The sequence below is a fragment of the Perna viridis genome, chromosome 14 (assembly GCF_037379345.1).
Source record: "Perna viridis isolate PV_CMFRI_1.1 ecotype Kerala chromosome 14, ASM3737934v1, whole genome shotgun sequence".
NCBI classification, from domain to species: Eukaryota; Metazoa; Mollusca; class Bivalvia; order Mytilida; family Mytilidae; genus Perna; species Perna viridis.
Window position 1 is genome coordinate 8157399 of NC_142458.1, and position 25594 is coordinate 8182992.

The 25594-nt window shown below is 33.4% G+C and overlaps 1 protein-coding gene and 1 long non-coding RNA gene across 3 annotated transcripts; one reads left to right on the forward strand and one right to left on the reverse strand.

Moving 5' to 3' along the window:
* Positions 1–8014: 8014 nt before the first annotated feature.
* LOC148598017 (uncharacterized) lies at positions 8015–10160 on the forward strand. Of its 2 annotated transcripts, none has more exons than XR_015918565.1 (3): positions 8015–8268; positions 8380–9112; positions 9537–10160. It is a non-coding gene; the product is annotated as an uncharacterized LOC148598017 (long non-coding RNA). The 2 variants fall into 2 exon arrangements; XR_015918564.1 differs by having other exon boundaries at positions 8975–9112.
* Positions 10161–20048: 9888 nt separating this feature from the next.
* Positions 20049–22252, reverse strand: LOC148598018 (uncharacterized). The gene is made up of 2 exons (XM_088561472.1): positions 22102–22252; positions 20049–21164 (listed from the first exon to the last, which is right to left on the reverse strand). The coding sequence occupies exons 1-2, from the start codon at positions 22104–22106 to the stop codon at positions 20195–20197; spliced, it is 975 nt and encodes a 324-aa protein (XP_088417598.1). The 5' UTR covers positions 22107–22252; the 3' UTR covers positions 20049–20194.
* Positions 22253–25594: the final 3342 nt, after the last annotated feature.

Consider the following 25594-nt stretch of genomic DNA (forward strand, 5'->3'; position numbering starts at 1 on the left):
TTAAAAGTCACGTCATTAAAATCTTTAAAATGTTTTTTTTTAAATTTCCATTTATACGATATTTTGCTTCATATACTGTATATATTCATTGTATATTTTTAAAAAAATAAGCACATGCTTTCAATAAATTTTAAAAGTCACGTCATTAAAATCTTTAAAATGTTTTTTTTTTAAATTTTTCATTTATACGATATTTTGCTTCATATACTGTATATATTCATTGTATATTTTTAAAAAAATAAGCACATGCTTTCAATAAATTTTAAAAGTCACGTCATTAAAATATTTAAAATGTTTTTCTTTAAATTTCCATTTATACGATATTTTGCTTCATATACTGTATATATTCAACACATCGTGTAAAGTGCTTACAATCTAAAGAATTTGCAATGTCAGGTATAGAAGTGGATGAAAATGGAATCAGAAAAGGAGGAGCATGTTCAAAACTATTTCGGAACATTCGTCGAGGCAAGTTCATATCATTTTCGGCAAAGCCTGAGGTTCAGAGATTAGGTCGGAAATATTCCAGAGTAGTGTTTGAAAAAATCAGGACTGTGCGACGTGTGTTTATAGGAAAACGTGAACATTCAAATAAACGATATACTGTACAAAATTAAGAAACTGAAATTTCTATGGATATTGCGCATGTTTTTAAAAAATGGACAGCTTCCTGCTTTAACGGATAGAAATGTCTTAGTTTGATTTTGTTGAACTAAACGGAATGTTCTAGGAATATTACTTGGTACATTAATTACAATAACATATATGTAACATGACCATTTATGTAATCTTTTGTGCTTTTCAACATCATGTTTCTTTCTGAAATTTTTGGAATCTGGAATTTATATAAATTTATGCAAATAAAAATATATTTTTGACATAAAAGGGGTACAAATGTTTATGCATTGAAGTTATTTGAAAAAATGGCTTGGACTAATTTTTTTACGTAAGGTAGTAAGGTTAATTGTAATTCTTTGGAAAAAAAATATTCTGCAGTCATAATTATTTTCAATAAGGAAAATGTAAAAATGTATTCTTGTATCATGAACATTGTATTATACCTCGCTCGTGCGATTATGACTTGATTTTATTGTATTAAATTGATTTATTGATCGATTGGAGTCTTAAGCCCAAGCAACAATAGTTCAACTATATGCTGGCGATAAACATGGAATGGATGAAATTAAAAATTGGTATTGAACACAAGAACAATATGATCGACGAATCACTAGAAATAAAGAGAGGTGGGAAGGATTGGGCAATTTAGCGTCGTGTAGCGAAACTGTGGCTCCTCCTTCAGTTTAATACAGTAGGATTCTTTACCGTCTGAGGAACGTGGCATTTTTCCAAATACGGTTTACTACTATGATTTACGGTCATGTTTTCCGTATTCTGGCCTCAAAACACAAACATGTAGCATGCCAAGGATGCCCCATGCCATAAAAAAAACTGCAGTACACAATCATTGCATTTTAGAGTAATCAAGGGAACCAAGGTTATAGCGGAAATCAAAAGAATGTAATTAATGGGGAAAGACCAGACATACACAACAAGGAACATAAAGTAACTAAAATCATACCTACAAAGTAACAAAAGCAAATGTTTTTTATAGGTGCACAGATATAGTTGCTTATATAACAACACAGTCAACCGTTTGCTTATTTTTTCCCATCACTGTTGATATGAGTGAATTTTTATTTACTTAAAATACGAAAGTTCTTACTAATTATCAATAACATCAATTACTATTATCCACGTACTAGTTGATATGATTAGGTTATAATATGCATTATATAAAAAACCTATTCTTATTGATAAAAACAGGGTCATGTGGTATTTATTTATGTGTGATAAAATGTCAAGAGGTCATTATCATTTTATAACATAACTTCTTAACATTATTTGACTTACTTTATTTTGAAGAAGTGTCTTTGTTCTGTTAACGTTGATTTTATTACTTTTGTTGTCGGCGCCTTTCAGACCTAATTTGAACGTGTGCATACACTAACTGAAGACCTTTCGATAAGTTCTGTAAGTGTATTATTTTCATAAAGATTATTCGATTATGAATTTGTTGCGTTTTACCATATCAGTTCCTTTTCTATTGACTTAGTACAAGCAATTTAAAGTTAAAGGGTCGGTAAAAACGTTTTAAGGCTAGCTAAACTTTCTTGTTGGCCAGAAGAATTCCCTCGAGGAACAATTTACACCTCAATTTCCTCGAATTTTGCAGTTAAATGTTAACAAAACTATAACTTGAGAACACATTTATTCCTTATTTTGCATTTATCTTCTAGTATTCACAATCATTCATCATTGTGGAAGGAATTTACAGTTTTCCACTATACTCGGCGTCACATAAATAACATACTGTTAAAATTTGAATAAAAATATTATCTACGACTTTATTGACACCTACCGTCGTTTAAATTGTCGTAAATGACTTGCTCATTCGTTTAGCCAAACGGCTTCTCCCTAAACATTGAATCGTTAAATTCCGGTCAGATTTTAATTCCAGGTGCCAATATTTACATTGTAAAAAGTCGGCCATGTTTACAGTGATCGGGTTGCTAGGAGATGTTGTTTACGTTTAAATGGTTTGTCCAAAAACCGAAGAACCCAGAATGCATTTCGGCGTTATTTCGGATATCTCGGATTTATTTTACGCGAACAACGTACAATACCGAGAAGTTAATCAAGCAGACGATTGTCACCGGAGTTCGACGGGAACTTACGAACTTCGTTTGTAAACAAATCGCCCCGTAGAAACCAACATGGCGGATATTAGTATGGGATTTTCCCGTAAGGATTTGTTACGCATGATTTAAGCTAAAAGCGACTTGTTCAGGGAGAAGCCGTTTGACTAAACGAATGAGCAAGTCATTTAAGACAATTTAAACGACGGTAGGTGTCAATAAAGTCGTAGAAAATATTTTTATTCAAATTTTAACAGTATGTTATTTATGTGACGCCGACTATAGTAATTAATTGCAACATGGACGTTGCATTCATTATAACGAATAGTTGTAAGCATTGCAAATTGCTTTATTAGAGATTTCCACGGAATTTGACGGAATTCGCCGAAAACGCATGTAACTCAAAATAATTCTCCCCTATAGAACCTAATGCGAAAGACCGTGAAGTTAGGGAGAAATTAATGACCCATAATTTGTTCAGTGAAAGTCATGCAACCATTCATATCTATTTCCCAGTTCATATCTCAATTGGAGATCTCAACAATGTTAATGTATGGAAAAAATCACAAACTTTATGAATCACGGGGTATGTTTTATAAATCATGTGCAGAGTCTCAAGGTCAAATAACTTTTTTTCTATTTTTTAAGGAGTTAGACAAAGGGTAAAGGACACGGAGGTGCTCTGTGCACAGAACAACTGGGTTGTACGCCCTGGGTGGTGGAATGGAGCACCCCTGGCATGCTACATGCTGAGGTCGTCAGGCCATATATGGAAAACCTTACCACCACAAAACATAATAGTGAAACGTGTTGAGAAAGATGTCACGTTCCACGCACGTTAAAGAACACTGCTGTGGTATTCTATTGGAGTGGGAACCTCTGCGCTCCGCCACAGGATGGTAAATTGCCCGACCCTATACACTTCTCCTTATTTGCTACAAGATTGAAGTCATCACTACAGAAGTATTATGGTCGTCATCATGAACTCGTGGATCGTTATGGTGTATCCATCAACACCATGAAAACTGATTTATTCAACGGGTCATTGTTTTCCTTCCCTCGTTTGTCTACCCCGGACTTGACTTTTTATGAGCAACTCGGCGGGTGTTTCTAGAAAAGCAAAGAACTCTTACCCTACCGGTGCACCTGGTCCATGCTCCCAGTTTTTAGTGGAGTCCGAGTTGCTCATTTACTTTTGTTACTTTGTATGTATGATTTTAGTTACTTTATGTTCTTTGTTGTGTATGTCTGTTTTCCATGTCTGGTCTTTGTCCCTGGATTACATTCTTTTGATTACCGCTATAACCTTGGTTCCCTTGATTACTCTTCCATTTTTTATTTCATCATCATTTTATGTTCATATTATGATCCATTTCATCTTCATCACCCGGATGTAGCTGACATAGTGTTGCTTGGGCGTTAAACACCGACAATCAATCAATCATGAAAATCAATATATTCTTTGGGTATATCTATGTACATTTTAATCTTATAAGAAAATACAGGGAAACACACGTAGAATCTACGGCTGACATTTAAACAATAGGAGTGGAATTGATATAAGGTACTTATACTGTTAATGCATGTTCTAAGAACAAAATGAAAAAAAATTAAGCATGACTAAGAAGTAACTAGCTAGCTTTATTTTAGGGTACTAATATCCTTTTGGATACTTACGTATTGATTATTGGGTCTGAACACCGCTCGACGGGGTATTGCGTTAATAATTTTCAGAAAAATGGATTAACTAAATGTGGAAGTAACAGACAAAAAAGGAAACAAGAAATTATTCAGCGCAGTAGAACATCGTGGTTATCTTGAATTATTCGTGTTCGGTTTTTGTCAGGTAATTCACGCTCATTGCCGTTGAAAATCGCACTTTTTTAAATGTTATTTTTTATATTCATTCCGGTGACTATTATAAGTATTCATTATAATTGGAAATCAATGGCCACCTGCTTCATTAAAGTAATCCTTAGTGTAGACCTTATAATACTGTTCGCCCTAAATATCACAAGTTGCGGACTTAAGTTATTTTTCAACTTGATGACACTATTAAGAAGAGAGGGAGAGAGGAGGAATGAATTATTGGAAATACATTCGGACAAACTAAGTAGCTGTCTTGCACAATCTGCAAAATGTGATACATCCCAAAAACGGCTACATATTTTATTTTTGTAATTAAATAATTGTAATTTTATGGGTCTATACTATGAAATGTGTAATTATCCGTTCAAATCTGCCTGCTGTTAGGAGATAATCAACATTGAAAATCCAATAGATTCTATTGTATTTGAGTGTCATTTACACAGTGTAAATATGTAGGCTTTTTATCCATGAATCACATTTTGCATGATTCTTGGCTGGAGTGCTACTTAAAACAAATATCCATCTCCGAATTTTTCCAGATACGATTGAAAGTTTGCGTGCAAATACCTGGATATATTGCATGCTTTGTTTTCTATTGATTTGAATAGGAAACTATTTATTACTATATAATAATAACACTTATTGTGTGCTTTTAAGGTCGGTATTGTGTATCACTTAAATCAAAGTTCGTCTAGGGCGTTATTCGTCCCTCATGCGGTAATATAGTATACCACGTCCACTACAGGCAGTAGTATATTACACTATTAAAGTGCATGAAGTCATTCGCTGAGCCTACTCTTTATGTATACAAAACTCCACATAAAGAACCAGACTATATGCATGACTGTCAAAAGCTCCAGTTATACTGTTTACTACACAATGTCGCAACACATTCTAAGCGGGAACAACAATTTCATGGTAATAACCATGCTTGCATACTGACTGAGTATTCGAAACGCCACATGCGCTATGTGCCTTTTTCAAATCCTCAGAAATGTGGTGATACTGACTAATTTGTGCCAGAGATATTTAACTGTGGTGTTGTGTATGAGCTAGCATTCATACTTTTAGGATCATTACGGTGTATCCATATGCACTATGAAAACTAATATGTTCAACGTTTCAGTTTTCCTTTCCTCTTTCGTCTACCTTGAACTTGATTTTTTATGATCAACTCGGCGGGTGTTTCTAGAAAAACAGAGGACGCTTACCCTACCGGTGCACCTAGTCTATGCTCCTAGATTTAGTGGATTCCGAGTTGCTTTTTTACTTTTTTTACTTTTGTATTTTGGTTATTTTATGTTGTTTATTATGTGTGCAACTTATTACTCAAGGAAGATGCACCAAGTATTGTACAGCCAGAAGAGGGAGCCACTTATGATGCAATGTTAAACAAGAAAAATCTGACTGAGGTAAATTAATTAAAGTGTCACTTAGAAGAAGATGGCACAGAAGTCTGTAATAAAAGAATCCATGTGTATCAAAGATAAAACCACAGATTTCCCTGATTCCACTCATTTTAAATATGAAATCTGGTCTTTATCCCTGGATTACATTCTTTAGATTTCCACTAGAATCTCGATTCCCTTGATTACTCTGTAACATTCAGGTGCCATGCTTTGACCATTTCTATCTTGGACAAAGCTCAAATTCGATTTGTATTTAGTCATCGAAGCTGGCAAATGTTTTCCATGACTGGCGTGGTTTTCATTACCTTTACAAATGTATACGAGAATGAAGTTGTGATGATGGTGTTTTTAAACTCCCGATTTTACATGCACAAACCGCATATTGATTTTTTTTCTTGCCTTAGTATACTGAACCCATTTGATAATACAACCATTAATGTTATATTCGGAAGAGTGTATATTACCCCCATCTTTTCCCAAGATTACTAGTTTCTGTCAGGAATTTATATGACCATTTTAGAATTTGTTCTGTTGGAAGGTTGATATCATGGTCTAATTACTACAGCTTTGATTGCAAACCAAAATAGAGACTCAAGTGATAGATAGGTATGTTTTGCCAAACTGGGGGATTCTAAATTTAGGAAATGTAATAGTTCTTAGTCTTGCATTCTTTAGCACATAATGATATTTTTCTTGTAATTTCCGAACGACCTACTTGCTACTATTTCTTTATATCATAAAGTTCCTACAAAAAGTCTCCAAATCTGTTCCCTGTAGCTTTAAACTATCCACTCCTGCAGTTTTAAATTGCAAGCTACGAACAGCCCAACGTTCGAAACTCATCCTAGACGCAGCAGACAGATCTCTTAGAAAATGAAAGAAACTTGAAAAGTTTGGGGAAAGTGAATAATTTTACACAGCATCATCAAATTGTCAAACTATATTGTATTGAATTATTTCCGTTTATTTCGACAGGTTTGTCTGCACATACAAGTGAGAGAGAAAACGAACGTCTACCGCTTGTGGAGCTTGGTAAATTTTGTAAAAAAAAAGTATCGCTGTTGTAATTGCTGTGCTTGATTAAACAATACCCATTTTTGTTTTGTGCTTTTTTAATTGATTTTATATAAACCAAAAACTATCAAAGCATATATATTTATTTGTAACATAGACAAAGCATGATTTATTACATGTGCAACAGCTGCAGAGTAACGATAAAATAAGTCAAACTTTGAGGAGTAAAATTAGAGCACACACACACACACACACACACACACACACACACACACACACACACAAACATAGGTTCTACTCTTAACAAATTGAAATGTGCATTGTAGAGCATTTTTTTAAAATAAAGACTACTACTTGAAGGAACTTTCCCTGGAAAGTTTATTATCTGTAACATTGTTCACGCCACCAAAACAGAGCGGGGGAGTTTCCAAGAAACTCTTAGATTTATCAAGTATGGTCAACTAGTACACGCGTATTTATAAGCAATATTTCCATTTGTTTGTCTTTTGTTTACGATGCAAAAATCTGCTATCCATGCTACCTGTTGATAAGATGACACACCTCATAGATCACCAGTGAGCCAATGTGCCACCGTGAGAATAGACAGACTCTTTTTCAATTGACCTACTTAAATTGTAACCTTAATGTGACAACTACATTTGAATGCATGATTTTCCGATGTTTGAACTGACTTAACAGCAAATTTATTTATCTTTTCTTAAGCATCCTAATTCTCCCACAAATAAAACGTACAGTAACACTAACTATTCCCAATTGATGAATATGTATTTAATACTTGCACATGGATATGGTATATATAATTACCTTTATCTCGTAAAAAGCGACGATTTATCATCAGTCTAGAATTTTGTTATGTAGAAAGTCGTGTAGGAAGTACGATTTCCAAGTTTTCGTCTCAATAATGTGTAAAGGATTATGATTTGCTGCCCGAACAACATTTTCCGATTCACATATCTACCTGAGTGAAACTAATACAAATAATTTACATAAACGGACCTACGCGAAGCGAAGTACAAGCCCTCAAGACCTGAAACTAATAATAATAGTTTGAAAAAAGAAAACAACCAAAGTATTTTTTTTTCAAATCAATACAACCCCAGGATGGTTCCGAATGTGGATATTAACGCACTAGAAGCATGACAGCATGGAATTGTTCCAGACGAATTTTGACGTTCAACATGTATACTATAGTGTTATTTCTCACAACTTGTGCTACAGCATTCGGGAGTTTTTTCCGATTGGAGATGATTCCCTTACTAGTAAGTAATTAATTTCCTAGACTAAACTATCTTTTAACCAATTCAGTTTTGATCGTATCATTGTCATGTACTAATATTTATTATATGTGTTTCTTAAATTGGCTGTTTCAGAATATCTGTTTCCGGTAAACGATTGGAAGAGTAACCAGGGAACCAAGGTTATAGCGGTAATCAAAAGAATGTAATCCAGAGACAAAGACCAGACATGGAAAACAGACATACACAACAAAGAACATAAAGTAACTGAAATAATTTAACGGATTTAAAACTCATTTAAATCCGTTTGAGAGTTTTAGGTACATAAAGAGGTTATCAAGTTTGCCACTGATTGTTATGGTCATCGCATACCTTTTATCCTACCCACACGAAACACTTGAAGGCTAGTTAAATTAAATGATCAGAACATGAAATGTCAAAATCTCAACCCTTGACCTACATCACCCGTGGGCTGGTAACCCTTGAGGTGATATAGGGGATACAGTTTTTGGCGTGTAATTTTTAGAATACATACCGTTTGTTTATATCCAACATCGCATATTACAAATCGCACCCTAGACCTATGTCGCATAACCTGGATCACATATTTACCACACACACACACACACACGCACTCTCTCTCTCTCTCTCTCTCTCTCTCGCTCGCTCGCTTGCTCGCTCGCTCGCTCGCTAGGAACTTTTAACATTTTAACACATTTTTGAACTGTAGAAACCGACCGGGCAGCACGAAGCGAGGCCATGGTACAGATAGCAGCTAAATTAGATGAGTTGGTCAAAAGCGAAAAGTTTCAATAAACCTGACTATCGATGAATGTAATGCCTGCAGAGCCAATTTATGTCAACTGAAGTGAGTTACCTCCTTTTTTACAATTTTCCGGCAGTTGCGTTTTGCAACTTTTAATTATTGTCGGCATTGTTTTTCCTTCGATATATCAATAAGCTTTTCTACCTGTTTAATCAGTTGCCATTCTTAAAATTTATATAGGGCAATTAATGTTTTTTCCTTTTTTACAAAATCTAATTTAAATGTTTACCGTTATCAATGACCGACTATCAGTCTTATTTTATCGTTCGGTTGATTTTGCAGTAGCATGTCAAAGTAGGGAATGTCAGGGGTTAGTACCCCTATTTTTTGTTGGACAATTGTCTCCTTCTTGTGGAAACTTGATAAAATATGGTAAATGATGTCCCCCTTCCATTTTGTTAGGAAACCCGGGTGGCATGCAGATTCAGGCCAATTTTCATTACTTTATTGTGCACAATTTTTTCAGACCACCTCTGGACAAGCAAATTCTCATTACTTTATCGACTGCTGCCAACTCAGCCATTGTTTCCATCAGCAAAGTCACAGATGACGCTGGTAAATGGTTCCAAAAGTAAGGAACTGAAGTTAGAGACAGAGCTGGAGATTTTGCCAATGCTTTAGGAAAAACTGCCGATTCAGTTGGCGATGCGCTAGAGGGCGCTGGAAATTTCGTTCTCAATGGTTTATCTGACGGATTCAAAGATCTGGGTTCTAAATTTGTAAAAGCTGGAAATACCTTATTAAGCTCTTCTTTCACCATCTTTGGATGGGATAAAAATTGGTTTTGAATCTCTCGAGAAAGAGCTCTGTACAGCATTGTCTGGTATTGAAAACTCATTTAAATCCGTTGGAAATTTCTTTGAAGGAGTCGGCAGTGACGTCAGCATCTTCTTTAAAGATAAGAACAGAGTGTGCATAACTTAATCTTTAAAATACTTTGACACTGCGCTTATCTTGGATGCAATGACAGTTGGATTTTTCTTTACTACAGCACACTAAATCGGAACAAACAGTAGTTTCTGAGACAACAGCCAATTTAGTCAATTTGTAGCATGTAATGGAAATTCCTTTCCAATGCCATTATTGAAAACTTTATTAATTGAAACAAAAAAATTGATAATAAATCCTGAAATTTCTATTGCCTAGAAAATTGTATTCTTTACTTTGTTTCAGGTTTGAGCAGAAAGAGACGACGGTCTATTTTTGCACTGGTACGAAACAGACGCTGTGTTAATAGTTGTCCTGTCTGCGACAAACTTGACAATTCAAAATATACTGAAAGTAAAATTCTAGAAAAAGGCAAACATTTTTTTCGTTATCCATTAAGTCATTTTACTGCGAAATTATATTAACAATACACAATAAAAATACATGTATATAATGTAAAGCATTAAAAGACTGTTAATCAATGGATGGCATATGACCAATTTTGTTTTTAAAAAAAATCACCATTTCATATCACAAATGCATCCTTACTAAAAGTGGCGTTGGTTTTGGATTAAGAGAAATCAGTTACATAGAAAGCATTGAAATTCATTGGGGAGACTGTTAATCAATGGATGGCATATGACCAATTTTGTTTTAAAAAAATCACCATTTCATATCACAAATGCATCCTTACTAAAAGTGGCGTTGGTTTTGGATTAAGAGAAATCAGTTACATAGAAAGCATTGAAATTCATTGGGGAGGCTGTTAATCAATGGATGGCATATGACCAATTTTGTTTTTAAAAAAATCACCATTTCATATCACAAATGCATCCTTACTAAAAGTGGCGTTGGTTTTGGATTAAGAGAAATCAGTTACATAGAAAGCATTGAAAGTCATTGGGGAGACTGTTAACCAATGGATGGCATATGACCAATTTTGTTTTAAAAAAAATCACCATTTCATATCACAAATGCATCCTTACTAAAAGTGGCGTTGGTTTTGTATTAAGAGAAATCAGTTACATAGAAAGCATTGAAATTCATTGGGGAGAATGTTCTAAAATTTGAGCACACTTCAATGGTTGTATCAAGTTTCATAAGCGACAGATTACTCATAATCGCTGATTGTGATGATTTGTGTCTATATTTTAGCGATCTTAGGGTCGCTTGCTCTATTGACCAGGACCTCAAGTTGCTGAGAAAATGTTTATTACTAATCAACCGTGAAGGTAATATGTTGAACAATACTAATCTGCATAAAAGGGCGATGTTTTAAAAGTACTAAGTGTGTGTGTAAAGTGAATAATTATGCCCTCTGAACAGTCAATCAAGATGCACATACGTTTGTATTTTACGGAACATTTTAGTTAATACAACATGATAATAATGGTGTTAAGAAATCACGTTGCAGAGAGACGACTACACATTTATTATATTTGAAAAAAAAATGGCCATGAACTTTTGTAAAAAAAGATCACATTTACTTTTTAGGCTATCTTGTTATTATTATTTTCTTTCACGGGTATGGAACCAAACATATGAATTTATTTCCATCACTTTGTTCAGAAAGGTATGGGTAGGTGGGGAGATAAAATAGCCATTTAATTCATATTAATTTAGTTATTATGTTCCATATACTCACTCACACCTGTCCATTTTTAAAAATGATTGTTAATTTCCTTAGCAGGTGAAGTTCGATTCCACAACATTTGACTTTGCAACACAAACTGCTGACATAGCTAAATACGTAGCAAAAGCAGGAGGCCTAGCTACTAATGCAGCAAATGAGCAGGATTTCCCTAAACCCCCTAAATTCAGCATGGGAAGCAATGATCAGAACGGGAAAGCGATTGGAGCAGATTACTTCTTAGCTTGGAATGGCAAAATACAGAGTTAACTCCCTTCACTGTACTATTCATCGTTAATTTTTAATATAAAAGAATTGCGAAGTTGCTTCTTCACATACAAGTAACAAAAGTAAATGAACAACTCGGACTTTACTAAAAACTGGAGTATGGACCAGGCGCACCGGTAGGGTGAGGGTCCATAAGGTAGGGTTAAATGACCCTATCATTTCATGACACACAACTATATCTGCATACTGTAGTTAAATGTTTTGGGCAACTCTGTGACAACCCTAGAATTTTCTCAATGTTTCTATAGTGTAAGATACTCTACTAGTAAGCGATTATTGCCCGTTTTCCACTGAAATGTCATAATTAACTATCTTAACTTTCTTTGTTAGCCTAATATTAAGATTTTCATATGATCTCAAGTTATTTTTTCATTCTTCAATTATATATTTTTCATTTTTATTGATTCTAGTCATAATAAAATATTACTGCATATGTAGCTTTTGTTTTAAATAAAATCATTTAAAAATTCAGAAAACATCAATGGCATTTATATAAAAAATCTAGCAAAGCAATTACAATAGAGACACTTTCTACAGGTACCAAATTTGCCAAGCTCCGGAAGCGGTAGACGTTCGTGTCCTCACTCACTTATTGTGAGGCACTTAAATGCCTTTCCTCACTACATGAGAATTGTTATCGTCCCTGTGGACAAAGCTTCAAACAACATTGTATTAGTTGTTAAATCCCATTACCTAAATTGCTATATTAAGGAATTGGGCATTGATAGTAACACCCAAAGTAATGCCACATACAAACGTACTACTTTTGACAAAGATGAAATCCTAAACAACAAAAGGTGTACCTGCAGTTCTATTTCATACTAATCCTAAATAACAATACGTCCTTCATGTCTTTTCTCAACATCGATGCAATACGTGAGGACTTTCTCTAATTGTATTGGATTCCCAAAGTTCATAGGAATCCATACAATTAAAGGTATAAAGCTAAATTCTCATCTTGCTCCTGGAAGGAGATGATAATTCATTAAGAAAGATATTGTCCGTAGTGAAGCATGGACTGCAAACTTATTGCAATACCACCTACTCTCGTAGTGGCTTTTATCATATGTGGATACTTAAAAACTCCTGGAACAAAGATGTCTGTCTCCAACCTATTTGCTCTTCATAGACTACGAAAAATTACTGATTCAATGTTTCAAACGGGAACATTGAGGAATCAGAACACCAGTGTCATCACTGCAATCATAAAAATCAAAAATGGTTCGGTTTAGACAGGTTTCGCTGTCAAATATAACTATCTAAAAACCGACAAAATTCTTATAAAAACCAACGCACCATTACTTCTTATCTTGCAACTATTTTATAACCATAAAACTCCCAATTTTAGGTGTTTCGTTCACACAATTACTTAAAATTACTCCGCGTTTTTGTTATACCTGTAGTATCCTAAAATTTCAATATACTAAATCATTGAGGCTTCATTTCTAGTTTCATATGGTAGAATTATTCTGTGCTGGAATTGGTTTCCTATTTCCATAATTTTGTAATGGAGAACTTCTTTATATAATTTATTTTTGAAGCTTCCTACGCAATTAGTTGTAATGTTGCTAACGGTAGGTTACTTCTTGAAACACGTGTACAAGATAACGAAATGTGCGACATTATATTCAGATTTTATAATTTTATACTATTACCTTTGTCTCATTATATGTTTGTGATTAGTTATGAAACATTAACAAAGGAAAAGTAATAAACAATTTTATCACAAAATATATTAAACATGAATATGCCTTTATAGGATATACTCTGGGAACAGTTTGTCACGTTTAGACAACGAGTTTTAAGTTAAAAAATCTGAGGTTAATTAGATACATATCTACTAAAATCCATGAAATTGAATTTAACAATTATTAACAAAATTCAAGTTCAACTTCAATGATTAAGACATCGAATCAGACGACAATAAGTAGGTCATATTGAAAATAAACATGTTGTGATTTTCCAGCCGTGGTCGTTTTGTTTGTGTTAGGAAATTAAATGAAGGAGGACCAAACATTTTTGCGTATACAACCTACTTGTTATTACTGAAGCACTGAAGCACCCTTTTTAATTAGAAGACAATATAAGAAAAGACGTTTTGTCATTACTGGACGTGTGAATAAAAGCCATTATTAAAAGCATATCTTTAATTCAATTCCGCCTCGCGTGGTGGGGTTGGGTATATCTACTTCATGTTAGGGTCTTTAGACCATAATACAGAAAACCTGACCGCAAATCAAAATGGTGCATGGCGTCTGGAAAGATACCACGTTTTTCGCACAGTAGAAAGAGACCATAGATTACTAGACCATACTCACCTCTCCCTATTTCAAGTTCTCATGTTGAGAATAATGATAACTTATGCCTTCCCATCAACATGTTTCCCTTCGTTGAAATAAAAAAAAATCAAAAGATGCTACAGACATTTTTGCGTATATTTTTGATAGCAACATCGCACAAAATTTGTTTTGAAAAAAAATCATTCAAAATATAAAATATAAAAGATGTAAATTGTGTCTATTTTGAAAAACGGAAGAAAAAAGTGTTCTATTGAAAATATGTCGGTCAATGAATGATCTAAATTTAACTGTTGTCAAGTTATTTAAATTCAAATATTCAACACGTGGTCAGGTACATTGAAAAAAAAAACAAACGAAAAGGGTATTTTAATTAGTTGTTTTCGTCTGTCATTAGTGAAGTGAAAAACTGAGTACATATGGATTTAAGTCAAAGTAGAGTCACTGTACCAAAAAAAAAAGGCTCAGTTTACATGTAGAAAACTGTTTTATAAGTGGCTTTCTACATTCAAACATTTTCTAAATTTGTAGCATATGCGTTTCATAAATTTCGTCGATGGAACTATGTTATTTAACGTTTTGGCATCGCTTATCTTTTAGTTACATATAAAGGAGAGTTCTGATTGTAAAAGTAATCAAGAGAAACCAATGATCTAGTGGTCATCAAAAGAATATAATCCAGGGACAAAGACCGGATATGGAAAACATACACAACAAATAATGTTCTACCCATAACATATATTTAAAAGGTAGAAACATTTTAAAAGTTAGTAAATCATTATTGGAAAGAATAGTATCTTCGAAAAGCAGATGACGCTCACTCTATCGATGCACCTGGTCCATGCTCCCAGTTTTTAGTGGAGTCCGAGTTGCTCATTTACTTTTGTTACTTTGTTTGTATGATTTTAGTTACTTCATGTTCTTTGTTGTGTATGTCTGTTTTCCATGTCTGGTCTTTGTCCCTGGATTACATTCTTTTGATTATACCGCTATAACCTTGGTTCCCTTGATTATTCTTTCGACAATCTTAGTCGAAAAGAGGGTAAAAATTATGTAATATGTACATGATACACAAAAATTGATGTTAAACTTCAGTTAATTCTTTAGTAGTCACCTCTATACATATGTTTATATATTTACCTATGAGTCAAAATTGAGCAAGTTTAATGTTTGCTTAACAAACTTTCATCCAAAGAAAAATGATACTTTGTGCAAAAAAATTTTCCCACATTTTTATATAAAAAGATTTGCATAAACACATTGAAAACGAGAATACGACAAACTTTTTATTGGTTAAATTTATTTTAAATTGAAATGAACAATTTTAACGTATTGAATTGTTGAATGTAAATGTATAAACGCATAAAAATGACGAGATTAATTTCAAAAGAGTTGATGTAATCAAGTTTATGACAAACCTAAGGTGTACAATACAGAAATGACGTTCTTTATAAAGGGATTGAAAAGCAAACAATCACATAAAAAGACTCACATTTTAAGTACCAGTCCACATAAAATTCAGACACTGCCAATATTAAAGTGATTCATAGTGAAGAAAAAATCCACCGAACAAACGATGCTTGTTCAGTCTACATTTTCTAATTATTTCAGTATTCAGACCTGCACTTTTGAGAAAATCATGATTTATCTCCATATCAACTAAATCAAACAAAATCAAGAACGATAACTTTTGCAAATTGCTAATTTCATGTACAATCTATATATATTTTTTTCTTAAAGGCGCAACGCTCAAATGAAAAACTGAAGCCAGTTCTATGGTTGGTAACTGATTCTGAAAAAGAAATATAAGTAAATTCCGTAGGTTTTTGACATGCATGAATCACCTGCCTGATTTTATCAAGACTGCTACTTAAAGGTTGAAGGTGTTTCTGTTCACTATATGATGTAAAAATCATAACATTTTTATTCCTAAACTAACATCTAGGAACTCTGGTAGTCTTGTTAAAGGAAGGAAAAAGAAAACCATGATAATAAACCTAAAAAGAGTAATCAAGGGAACCAAGATTCTAGCGGAAATCAAACGAATGCAATCCAGGGACAAAGACCGGACATGGAAAACAGACAAACACAAAAAAGAACATTAAGTAACTAAAATAGTACATACAAAGTAACGAAAGTAAATGAGCAACTCTCACTCCACTATAAATTGGGAGCATGAACCAGGTGCACCGGTTGGATAAACGTCCTCTGTTTTTTTTCTAGAAACAACAGCCGAGTTGCTCATAAAAGTCAAGTCCGGGTTAACGAAAGAGAAAAGGAAACTTATGATACATTGAACATATCAATTTTCACGGCGCAGATGGATACACCATAACTATCTACGAGTACATGATGACACCCATAAAACTTCAGTAGTGATGACTTCAATCTTGTAGCAACATGACACTGTTTCAGAAGCCTAATTGTAAGAAGTCTATCGCGATAATTTTTTATACTTGAGATTAGAAAAAAAAATGACATCTTGTTTTATTCTAGTGTTTTTCCATTTCTTTGGTACATAAAATTAGTCCTATTTCGACTTAGTAAGATTTGAAGTGAACTAAGGAACCTTGTGTAAACATGTAATTTTCAGAACAACTGTAAAGATTTATAGACCATATATAATAAAAAAGTGAAGCTTTAAGATGTGCGATGCTGCACCTTTAAACAGATTCAATTCTTCTCATCGCAGTATTTAGACTGAAGCTGGCGAAAAGATCTGGTTCTGACACTTGCATAAATGTACTTTAACGGTAATTTTTTTAAAGGATTTACACAGAGAGAGTTACAGAGCTTTACGTATAAGCAAGTAAACATTTAAGTACTTCACCGTCTAAGAATCAGGCAAAATATGTATAAGGTGTGGCACATGACGAAGACAAAAAAAAAAAACCGCACAGATTTTGTCGCATGAACCAAGTATTTATACCTGATAACCTCTAGAAATAACCATCAAAGTGTTTGAAAAAATTGTCGTCCTAAGATATTGATAGGTCGAATTAAATTGAAATGCACTACGAAAACAATGGCGCGAAAATTGTCCTGCAATTTTTCCCTATATAAGCAGTCAAAAAAATATCTACGTCACAGATGCTTCAGAAAAAACTTAAATAGCTTTTTGGTTGTTTACTAGATGTACTGAATACATTTCAGGCAAAAATGACCAAACTGGGGAAAACGATGCGCCACCCACTGCCTGATTCTTACACAGAATGTTACTTAATTTTATGATGTTATATTTCATTTAATTTTCAATTGTTTACTGATATTGAATTTTCAAATAAATAAATGATATGAAGATATCTATTTATAATTAATACTTAAATAACTTCATAACTTAATCATTAAGTAGTACTCCACCTAAGAATCATGGAAAATGTGATTTATGGGTAAAAAGCCTACATATTTTTGTTTTTGATATTTTGTTTGAATTGTCATAATATGCAGAAATTAACATTCAGTTTTTCGTATAACCCGTGCGCTTAGGAGATAAAAGTTGTATAGAATGCACTGTAGATTTCAAAATTAAGGGAGATAACTCTGTAAATGACGCTCAAATACAATAGAATTTACTGGATTTTCAATGTTGATTATCTCCTAAGAGCAGGCAGATTTGAATGAGTAATTACACATTTCATAGTAAAGACCCATAAAACAACACTTAATTACAAAAATAAAAATATGTAGCCTTTTTTAGGGTGTATCACATTTTTCAGATTTTGCATGATTCTTACAAAGACAGCTACTTTAATCCTATGCATATGTAAACTAAAAAAATAATCACTTAAAAATAATATTTTATTTTTGAACTCAATTTTTCATTAAAACAAGGTTGAATGTATACTAATACGCGAATAAATATTTTTCATATATTAGTATCTTATTAAAAGAATTTTTATCAATAAAAATCATAACTTAAAAAGTATTAAAATATTTCAAATTTATGGCTTAAAACAAAAACAAAAACTGATAATAAAAAATCCCGGCTTAAGCGAGTAGTATTCTAGACGGAAGGTTGGTATATCAGAAGAGTTCATCTTTGTTTACAAAAACTAGAAAATTTATATTAAACATGATTTAAGATGAGATTACATGCTCAGGGTAAATCATGTATACGATATTGGAGATGTTGCCTTTTTGCGTTTTTTTCGCCATTTTTTTATGTTTAATTACTTTCAAGAATCTTCTCCTTCTATACTACTGGACCAATTGAAACCGAACTTAGTATGCATGTTTCTTAGGGTATTTTGCCTAGAATTGATGTTGGGGATTTTTGAGCCGTCGAAAACATGACCAGCTGGTACTGAAAATTAAATATTTAGGTCAGACATGGGTTATTCGCGAATATCGCATGAACTATTTTATTAGGCCATATTCTGGCATGGGGTAAAATGCTCAGCAGAATGCAATCTATCTATGGTTATATGTTCGTATAAGTCAGTCAATTAAATTATGCTTTTCCGAGGTTTTTGTTTTTGCTATTTTAAATGTTAGTACTTTCAAATATCTGTTGTGACTACAACCAAACTTGGATTGAATGTTCCGTAGTGTATTCTGTGTAAAACTGGTTTGGTGGTGGGGGGGGGGGGGTGGGGGTGGTGTTCGATCTGTAGCCGCCGTTACTCAAATAAGAACATAGGGGCCAGACAACAGCTTTTTGAATTTATCTCCTAGACCTTTAGGTTCAGCCAAATTCTGACATGAGGGTAAAATTGTTAAGCATGATGAGATCTGTCTGTGGACAAATTTTCATGAAATTTGTTACATGTGAGTACATAGTCTATCCGAAGGACGGACGGACGGACTTGTTTTCACTTTTTTGTCGCTTATGTTAATTATTATTACTCTAAAAAAATCTTCTTTTCAGAAACTAATGGACTAAATTATATAAAAATTGGTATAATTGTTCCTTTTGGTGTTCTGCACAAAATGGCCGATGGCATTTTTGATCTGTTAAAACATGGTCTATTTTTACTAAATATAGAACATAGGGCTTCGACAGGAGTTTTTCGCGCACTAGTATATATTTCCTGAACCTTTAGGGCTTCACAAATTTTGACACAGGTAAAAGTGTTCAGCAAAGAGGTCTTTGTTTGGTTGAATTTTCGAACAAATGGCTACGCCGTGTTGGAGTTATTGCCCTTTACAACGTTGTTTGTGCTATTTAAAAAAATCTCCTCAAAAACTACTAGACAGAATTCAATGACACTTGATATAATTTTACGTTAGGTATGAGCGTAAATATAAAAAAAAAAAAAAAAAAAAAAGAGATAAAATGTAGCTTATTAAGCCAGGAATCAGTTTCTTCCAAGCCTTTATAATGGGAGTTCTAATTGCTAGTGCTTTTGCTTTTCTGTGATATCTTGTTTTCCTTTTTTTAAAATTTTTTCTATGTGCAATCTATTTTATTCGGTTCGCTACATTTTGCGTATGTATGTTGTCTTTGTTTCCTATTTGCACGTTTTATGCGACGTTTTTAGTTTTTGGCGTATTTGAAATATTTTACCGCTGACGCTTTAACGGTATTATTTTTGCCGATATTTATACTTCGAGCTGTTAAATGTGTCTTCATTTGGTTTTCTTATTATATTGATATTATGTATATGAAAAATATCGGTACCTAGGTGTTTGGAGACGCTCCCTTACTGATGCAAATGACCTCGACACACCTAAAAGAAATTTAGTGTGCACCACGTGATTGAGATTAATTTTTTTTTATATAGGCAGAGAAAAAGTACAGCAGATAAACTTTAATTGAAACATGAACTTCATTCAACATTATGTTGCAAGAAATTTAAGAATGTCTATCACTGATTCATTACATAGACAAAACCCATTCAAATAGTACATTTATTTGGAATACATAAACGAAAGATGAAAAGTGACATTTCAAAGTGTCAATAAAAACAATTACTCAAAGTCTTTGATTGTGTCGGTCATGAGGAAAACAGTTGAAATATCCTTTACGGATATTTTGTTAGTTTATTTTTTATACTTTCTCAAAAGGTTTCTGAGGAACTGTGCACTGTATCTGCGGGATGGGCCTTTTGACATTGGTGGGAGATCAGGGAGTCTATTTCTCTTGTTAACATCCTCAGCAGAGAGGTATTTTTCAAGAACATCCTTTAAAGACGAACTTGCTTGTCTTTGGGATGATTTCTTGGAAATTGGAGGCAATTTTGGAAGAGCTTTCCTTTTTGCAACACTTCCCCCAGGAGTATAGAAATTCACACACCCTTCGTAATCTCCATCATAGTATTTGCAAATTTCTTGAGCTATTTCTTTACGGCATCCATGTTCTTCACAGTAGATTTCATTAATGACTTCTACCATTCCAACCCATTTGACAGCTTCAGGATCATCACATTTAGTGTCGGAGCTCCCGCTATATTTGCCACTGCAGATATCAGCTCGTACACCTTCAACGCAGGACTCTAACTGCTGCCATTCCGTCGCAGGATCAAACTTTGCACACTCCATAACGTCTTCAGTAGCTTTATCAAAACCTTCCCCTGCGAGTTTAATAACCATCTGGACTCCAGGACTGCGTTGTGGCTTTTCTGGGATATAGAAATTAACGCAATCGCGGAAATTGCCTTCATAGTATGAACAAAAATGTTCGGCAATTTCTTTTCGACAACCGCCGAATCCTTCACAGTACATGTGGTTTAGAACCTCTACCATACCAACCCACTTGACGCCTTCCTTGTAATCACCACAATCAGTTTCTGCATCTCCACTATATTTACCACTGCAGATGCCGTCTCTGACATTTCCAACACAGCCCTCTAACTCTATCCACTGCTTTTCTGCATCAAACTTTGAGCACTTCATAACGTCTTCTACTGCATTTTCAAAACCTTTACCAGTAAGCTTTTTAACAATTTGGACCCCAGGACTATCTTGTGCATTAACATGCACCATTAGTGCGGCGAGGCAAACGTAAATGACCCTATAAGGAAAATTAAGACGAGCGTCAACAAAAGATAAATGCATGTATTAGTAAAATGAAGGAAAGATAATGAAACCTGTCATAATCGAATCCATTTTGGGATTTGAATCGTTAGGGTTTGATAAGTGTTCGGAATACTCAGGTTCAAAACACAATTAAACAGATCGGAAGTGTGAAAAGTGTCTGATTTTAACAGGGTTTTCTTTTTCAAGGATCGGTTTTACAAGGTTATATTTTATCTACTGAATACGCATTTAATGCAACATAAAAAGTATGATAACCTACAAGAGAATCGTCTAATGGCTGGCTTTCAGACCACAAGCTTGGTGAAGTTTGAATAAATGTACGTTTGGCAGGCTTAAATTGGTTTTTTGACGGCCTAATTCTGACACTTAAGTGCAGGTTAAAAAAAAAAAAACAAAAAACAAAAAAAAACAAAAAAACAGACTAAGAATAAGTTTTCTTAATAGCACAATGCATCCAGTAAGTCCTCTCCTTTGTTTAAGGTCTAAACATCAAAGCGAAAAGTGGAAAAAGAAATTGCCTGACCGGACATGCAGTGCTAACCTACTTAAATTGTTGTAATTACATGTCCTGCCATTTTTACTTTTAATTCCTGTAAAGCGCGCCAAACATCGATCTCTACCTTTGATGTCCTTAACATTATTGATTGCCTCAATATTTTATAAATTTACATAAAAAAACAAAAAAAAAAAAAACAACAACAAAAAACAAACAAACAAACATACAAACAAAAAAACAAAAACAAAATATAAAACCATCGAAATCCAACCAAAAATGACAAAAAAAAATAAAAGAGAATCCTAAATTAAACAAAAGAAAGCAAAGCACAAGACAAAAAACTAATCAAAACAAATTCATACCCCACAAAACAAAACATAAACAAACCATAAGCACTGACTATTACAAGACTTACCTCATATTGATCTGACAGAAATCGATTGCAGTCCAAATGATTTTGGTAAAAGTCTGTCAGACTTTGTCCTTTATATAAACCATTGACCAATCAAAATTCGTATTTTCAGCAATATTTTGAAATTTCAGCACTTTCTCAATGTCAACCATTTAAATTGTAAAGTATGTACATAGTTTTTCACATACTTACAAGAAAAAAAACTAGAACTATTTTCTATACTTTGAACAAATCACAAAAGAAGACTTTTGTAAACATTCATTATGTGAATTTAAATCTTAATATAGCTCTACAACCCAACTACCAAATTAGGGGCAAGTACTTCGAGTTTTTTTTTTTATTTAAAAAGAAATTATAAACCGATTATATAATAAGGGAAAAATATAATAAAACATATATTACCTGAACCAATGATAAATCGAAACCTGACAAAACCAGACAAAACTGAACTTTAAGGACTTAATAAATCGGAAACATGACAGAAACTTATACAAGTCAACATATATCAATGTTAATATTTTGAGCATGGATAAACCGATTACTGGTGACTTGTCTAAACCAAACTATGTCGTCAGTCTTAGAGATTCAGATAAGGCAGATTGTAATTGCATCATGCAATAATTTCTCTTCGATTGAACTTGGCTAATCTGAGGTAATCATTTTGAAAGTGTCAGTCCCTGTAAGAATCAGGCTGTGAATGAAACATAGTATGAAAAACTTACCATTTCAAAAGTTTAACTTGACTATTTGCAGCATCAAAATCCAGGAAAAAAAACCAGATTTTTCATATCACTTTGGTAAATTGTGTTATAATTTCAATGAAATAGACTGAAAATGAACATTTCAAGGATACATAATCTCGTTTTTTCTAACTATCTACTGAAAAACTTCTGAGCAAATCCAATTAGTGATGCGGAAATCAAATAACGGTCTTTCCAAATAGAGGGCGCATCCTCGAGTGTAACTATATTGTCAGATTGTCAAGATATCGTCCTTGATTTTCCCGTTTTGCCCGATTCTTACAAAAACTTCACTTAAACAAATGTAATACATTAACCTGCAATTTATTATTTTGATTTTTTATTTCTATTTGAAGTACAATGCACATATTATGAACATATGAACATTGACACGATATTCATATATAAAATCTATATAAAATCTAACTAGACATGAAATCTCAGCCCCCTTTTGACAAGAAAATGGTCTGTGCTTAATGAAAGCATCATCCATGATATTGCTTTTGAACATACATCGACTGTGTATAAAACTAGTTGGTTCTCATGTATCAATGTCACATACATGATACATGTATACTGTCTAAAAACGTTATTTTTTTATTTTCGTCCTGGCAGGTTAGGTATTTATGTAAAAAAACTGTCTAAACCATATCACTTTTAATGTTTAAAATTGGTCCGGTTTACTAAGGTTCAAAATACTTGTAAAATGATATTAGGCACTTTCAAAAAATCTGATTTAAACAGGTTCTCGGATGAATCAGGGTTCGGTTAGGAAAAGTCTTCTAATTATTCATGTTTCGGTTCATACAGGTTTTCTGATTTTTCAGGGTTCGGTTCATACATGTTTTCTGATTATTCATGGTTCGGTTTAGAAGGTTTTCTGATTATTTATAATTCAGTTCATACAGTTTTTCTGATTATTCGGGGTTTGCTTCATACAGATTTTCTGATTATTCATGTTCGGTTAAGACAGGTTTCCGGGTCATTCATGGTTCGATTCAGATTGGTTTTCGGGTTATTCACAGTTCGGGTAAGAGAGTTTCCACTGTAAATTATCGATACTCTCCTTTACCAAATATAAATCTTGAGTAAAGGTTTAATTCGACAAAAACATAGGCCCATAATTCTTCAGCATAATGGACAGTATCAGATGTGTCGCGTTTTTTTATAAAATGGAAAGGATCCTTACATGTACCCTATCAATGCATTTGGTCCATGCATGCTCAGAGTTTTTATTGGAGTCTGCGTTGCACCTTTACTTTTATTTAAATGAAGGTACTTTTTTGGTTATTTCACACTCTTTGTTTAGTCTTTATCCTTGGGTCACATTCTTTTGATTACCTCTCGATTTATGATTCCCTTTCAAATTAAATAAGTGTTCGTTGCTTTGCTTTTGGTGGATGACTGTTTCATCATGTTGGCAATCGCACCACGTCTCCTATTTTTATATTGAGGATGCTTGCTTGTCATGTTCAGCCATTTTTTTGGTCAGATTTACCGTCTCCTCTGGTTTTATCCATTTCATGGATTAATTAGTTTAGCCCAGTGACCCCCAATTTTCTTTTCATAATTTATTTTTTTTTAAAATGAAATCCTGGTTACTGCTTTAGTGGTTTAGATAGATAAAAGCTACTAAGACAAAACCAATGAAAAAAAGGACGAAAATATTTGTATACGAGGCGTTTACGTCAAAACTATTGAGATGCTATCTTTGTTGGACTATTTGTTTAAAATTGAAGAGATATCTTCAAATCATCATCAAATTGAAAAGATATATTTAAACCATCTCTTCAAATCATTCTCGCACTTAAAAGTTAAACGGCATTTATTTCACAAAACAGGGTTATGGCCGGATTTTTGACGCTAACAAAATAATGGACACTACAGTTTCCCACAGGATCATAATACATATACACGTTTCCAAACAACGAACGCTGACAAAAGAAGAACGTCCTACAACTTTTAATGAGGTGAAAAACTGAGCACATATTCAAATTTTAGTTCAACATCCTCGAAAAAATTGTGATGCATTTCAGACAAGTTTCATAGCCTTGTCGATCGATATACAGTTAAACCTGTCTAAACAGAACCTTATATTATCTGATAACCTGTATAAACCAGACAAGTTTCTTTACATTTTTCAGTTAAATGTATTTTGAACAACAGTTAACCGAACACCCGCCTAAACGGAATCATTTTTAAAGTTTACGGTTTTATACTAGAAAACGACAATTTTGAACACGACAAAAATGCCTGATTACAGCGAAAGTTCTTTAAATTGTGGATGCCAATTTTCGAGGATTAGAGAAGAAACATATAGTTTGTGGATTCTTTAATTTGTGATTTTGAGGTTTAATGTACTATACACATTAATAAAAATCACATTTTCGTTGGGAACTAAATTTCGTGGCTTGGCTTACCCACGAAAACCACGAAAATTGGTACCCCACAAACAATAGTACTTTCACAGTAATCCGAAAATCTGTTTTAACCAGATTTAAGTCCCTTATATCGATCATTTTACAAATACTTTGAACCTGAGTAAACCGGACCAAATTTAAAGTTTAAAAATGGTCTGGTTTAGACAGTTTCCAATGTTTTACATTAATGCATTTTTTTGTATCCCTTTGCCCTCCTAAAAAAGCCAAAGATTATCGTCTCATGTGATTTGAGGGGTCAAAAAGGTCAAAATATCAAGCTCCATACACCAACAGACGTCTATTCCTGACTTAAAACATCTGATATTACATAAACAA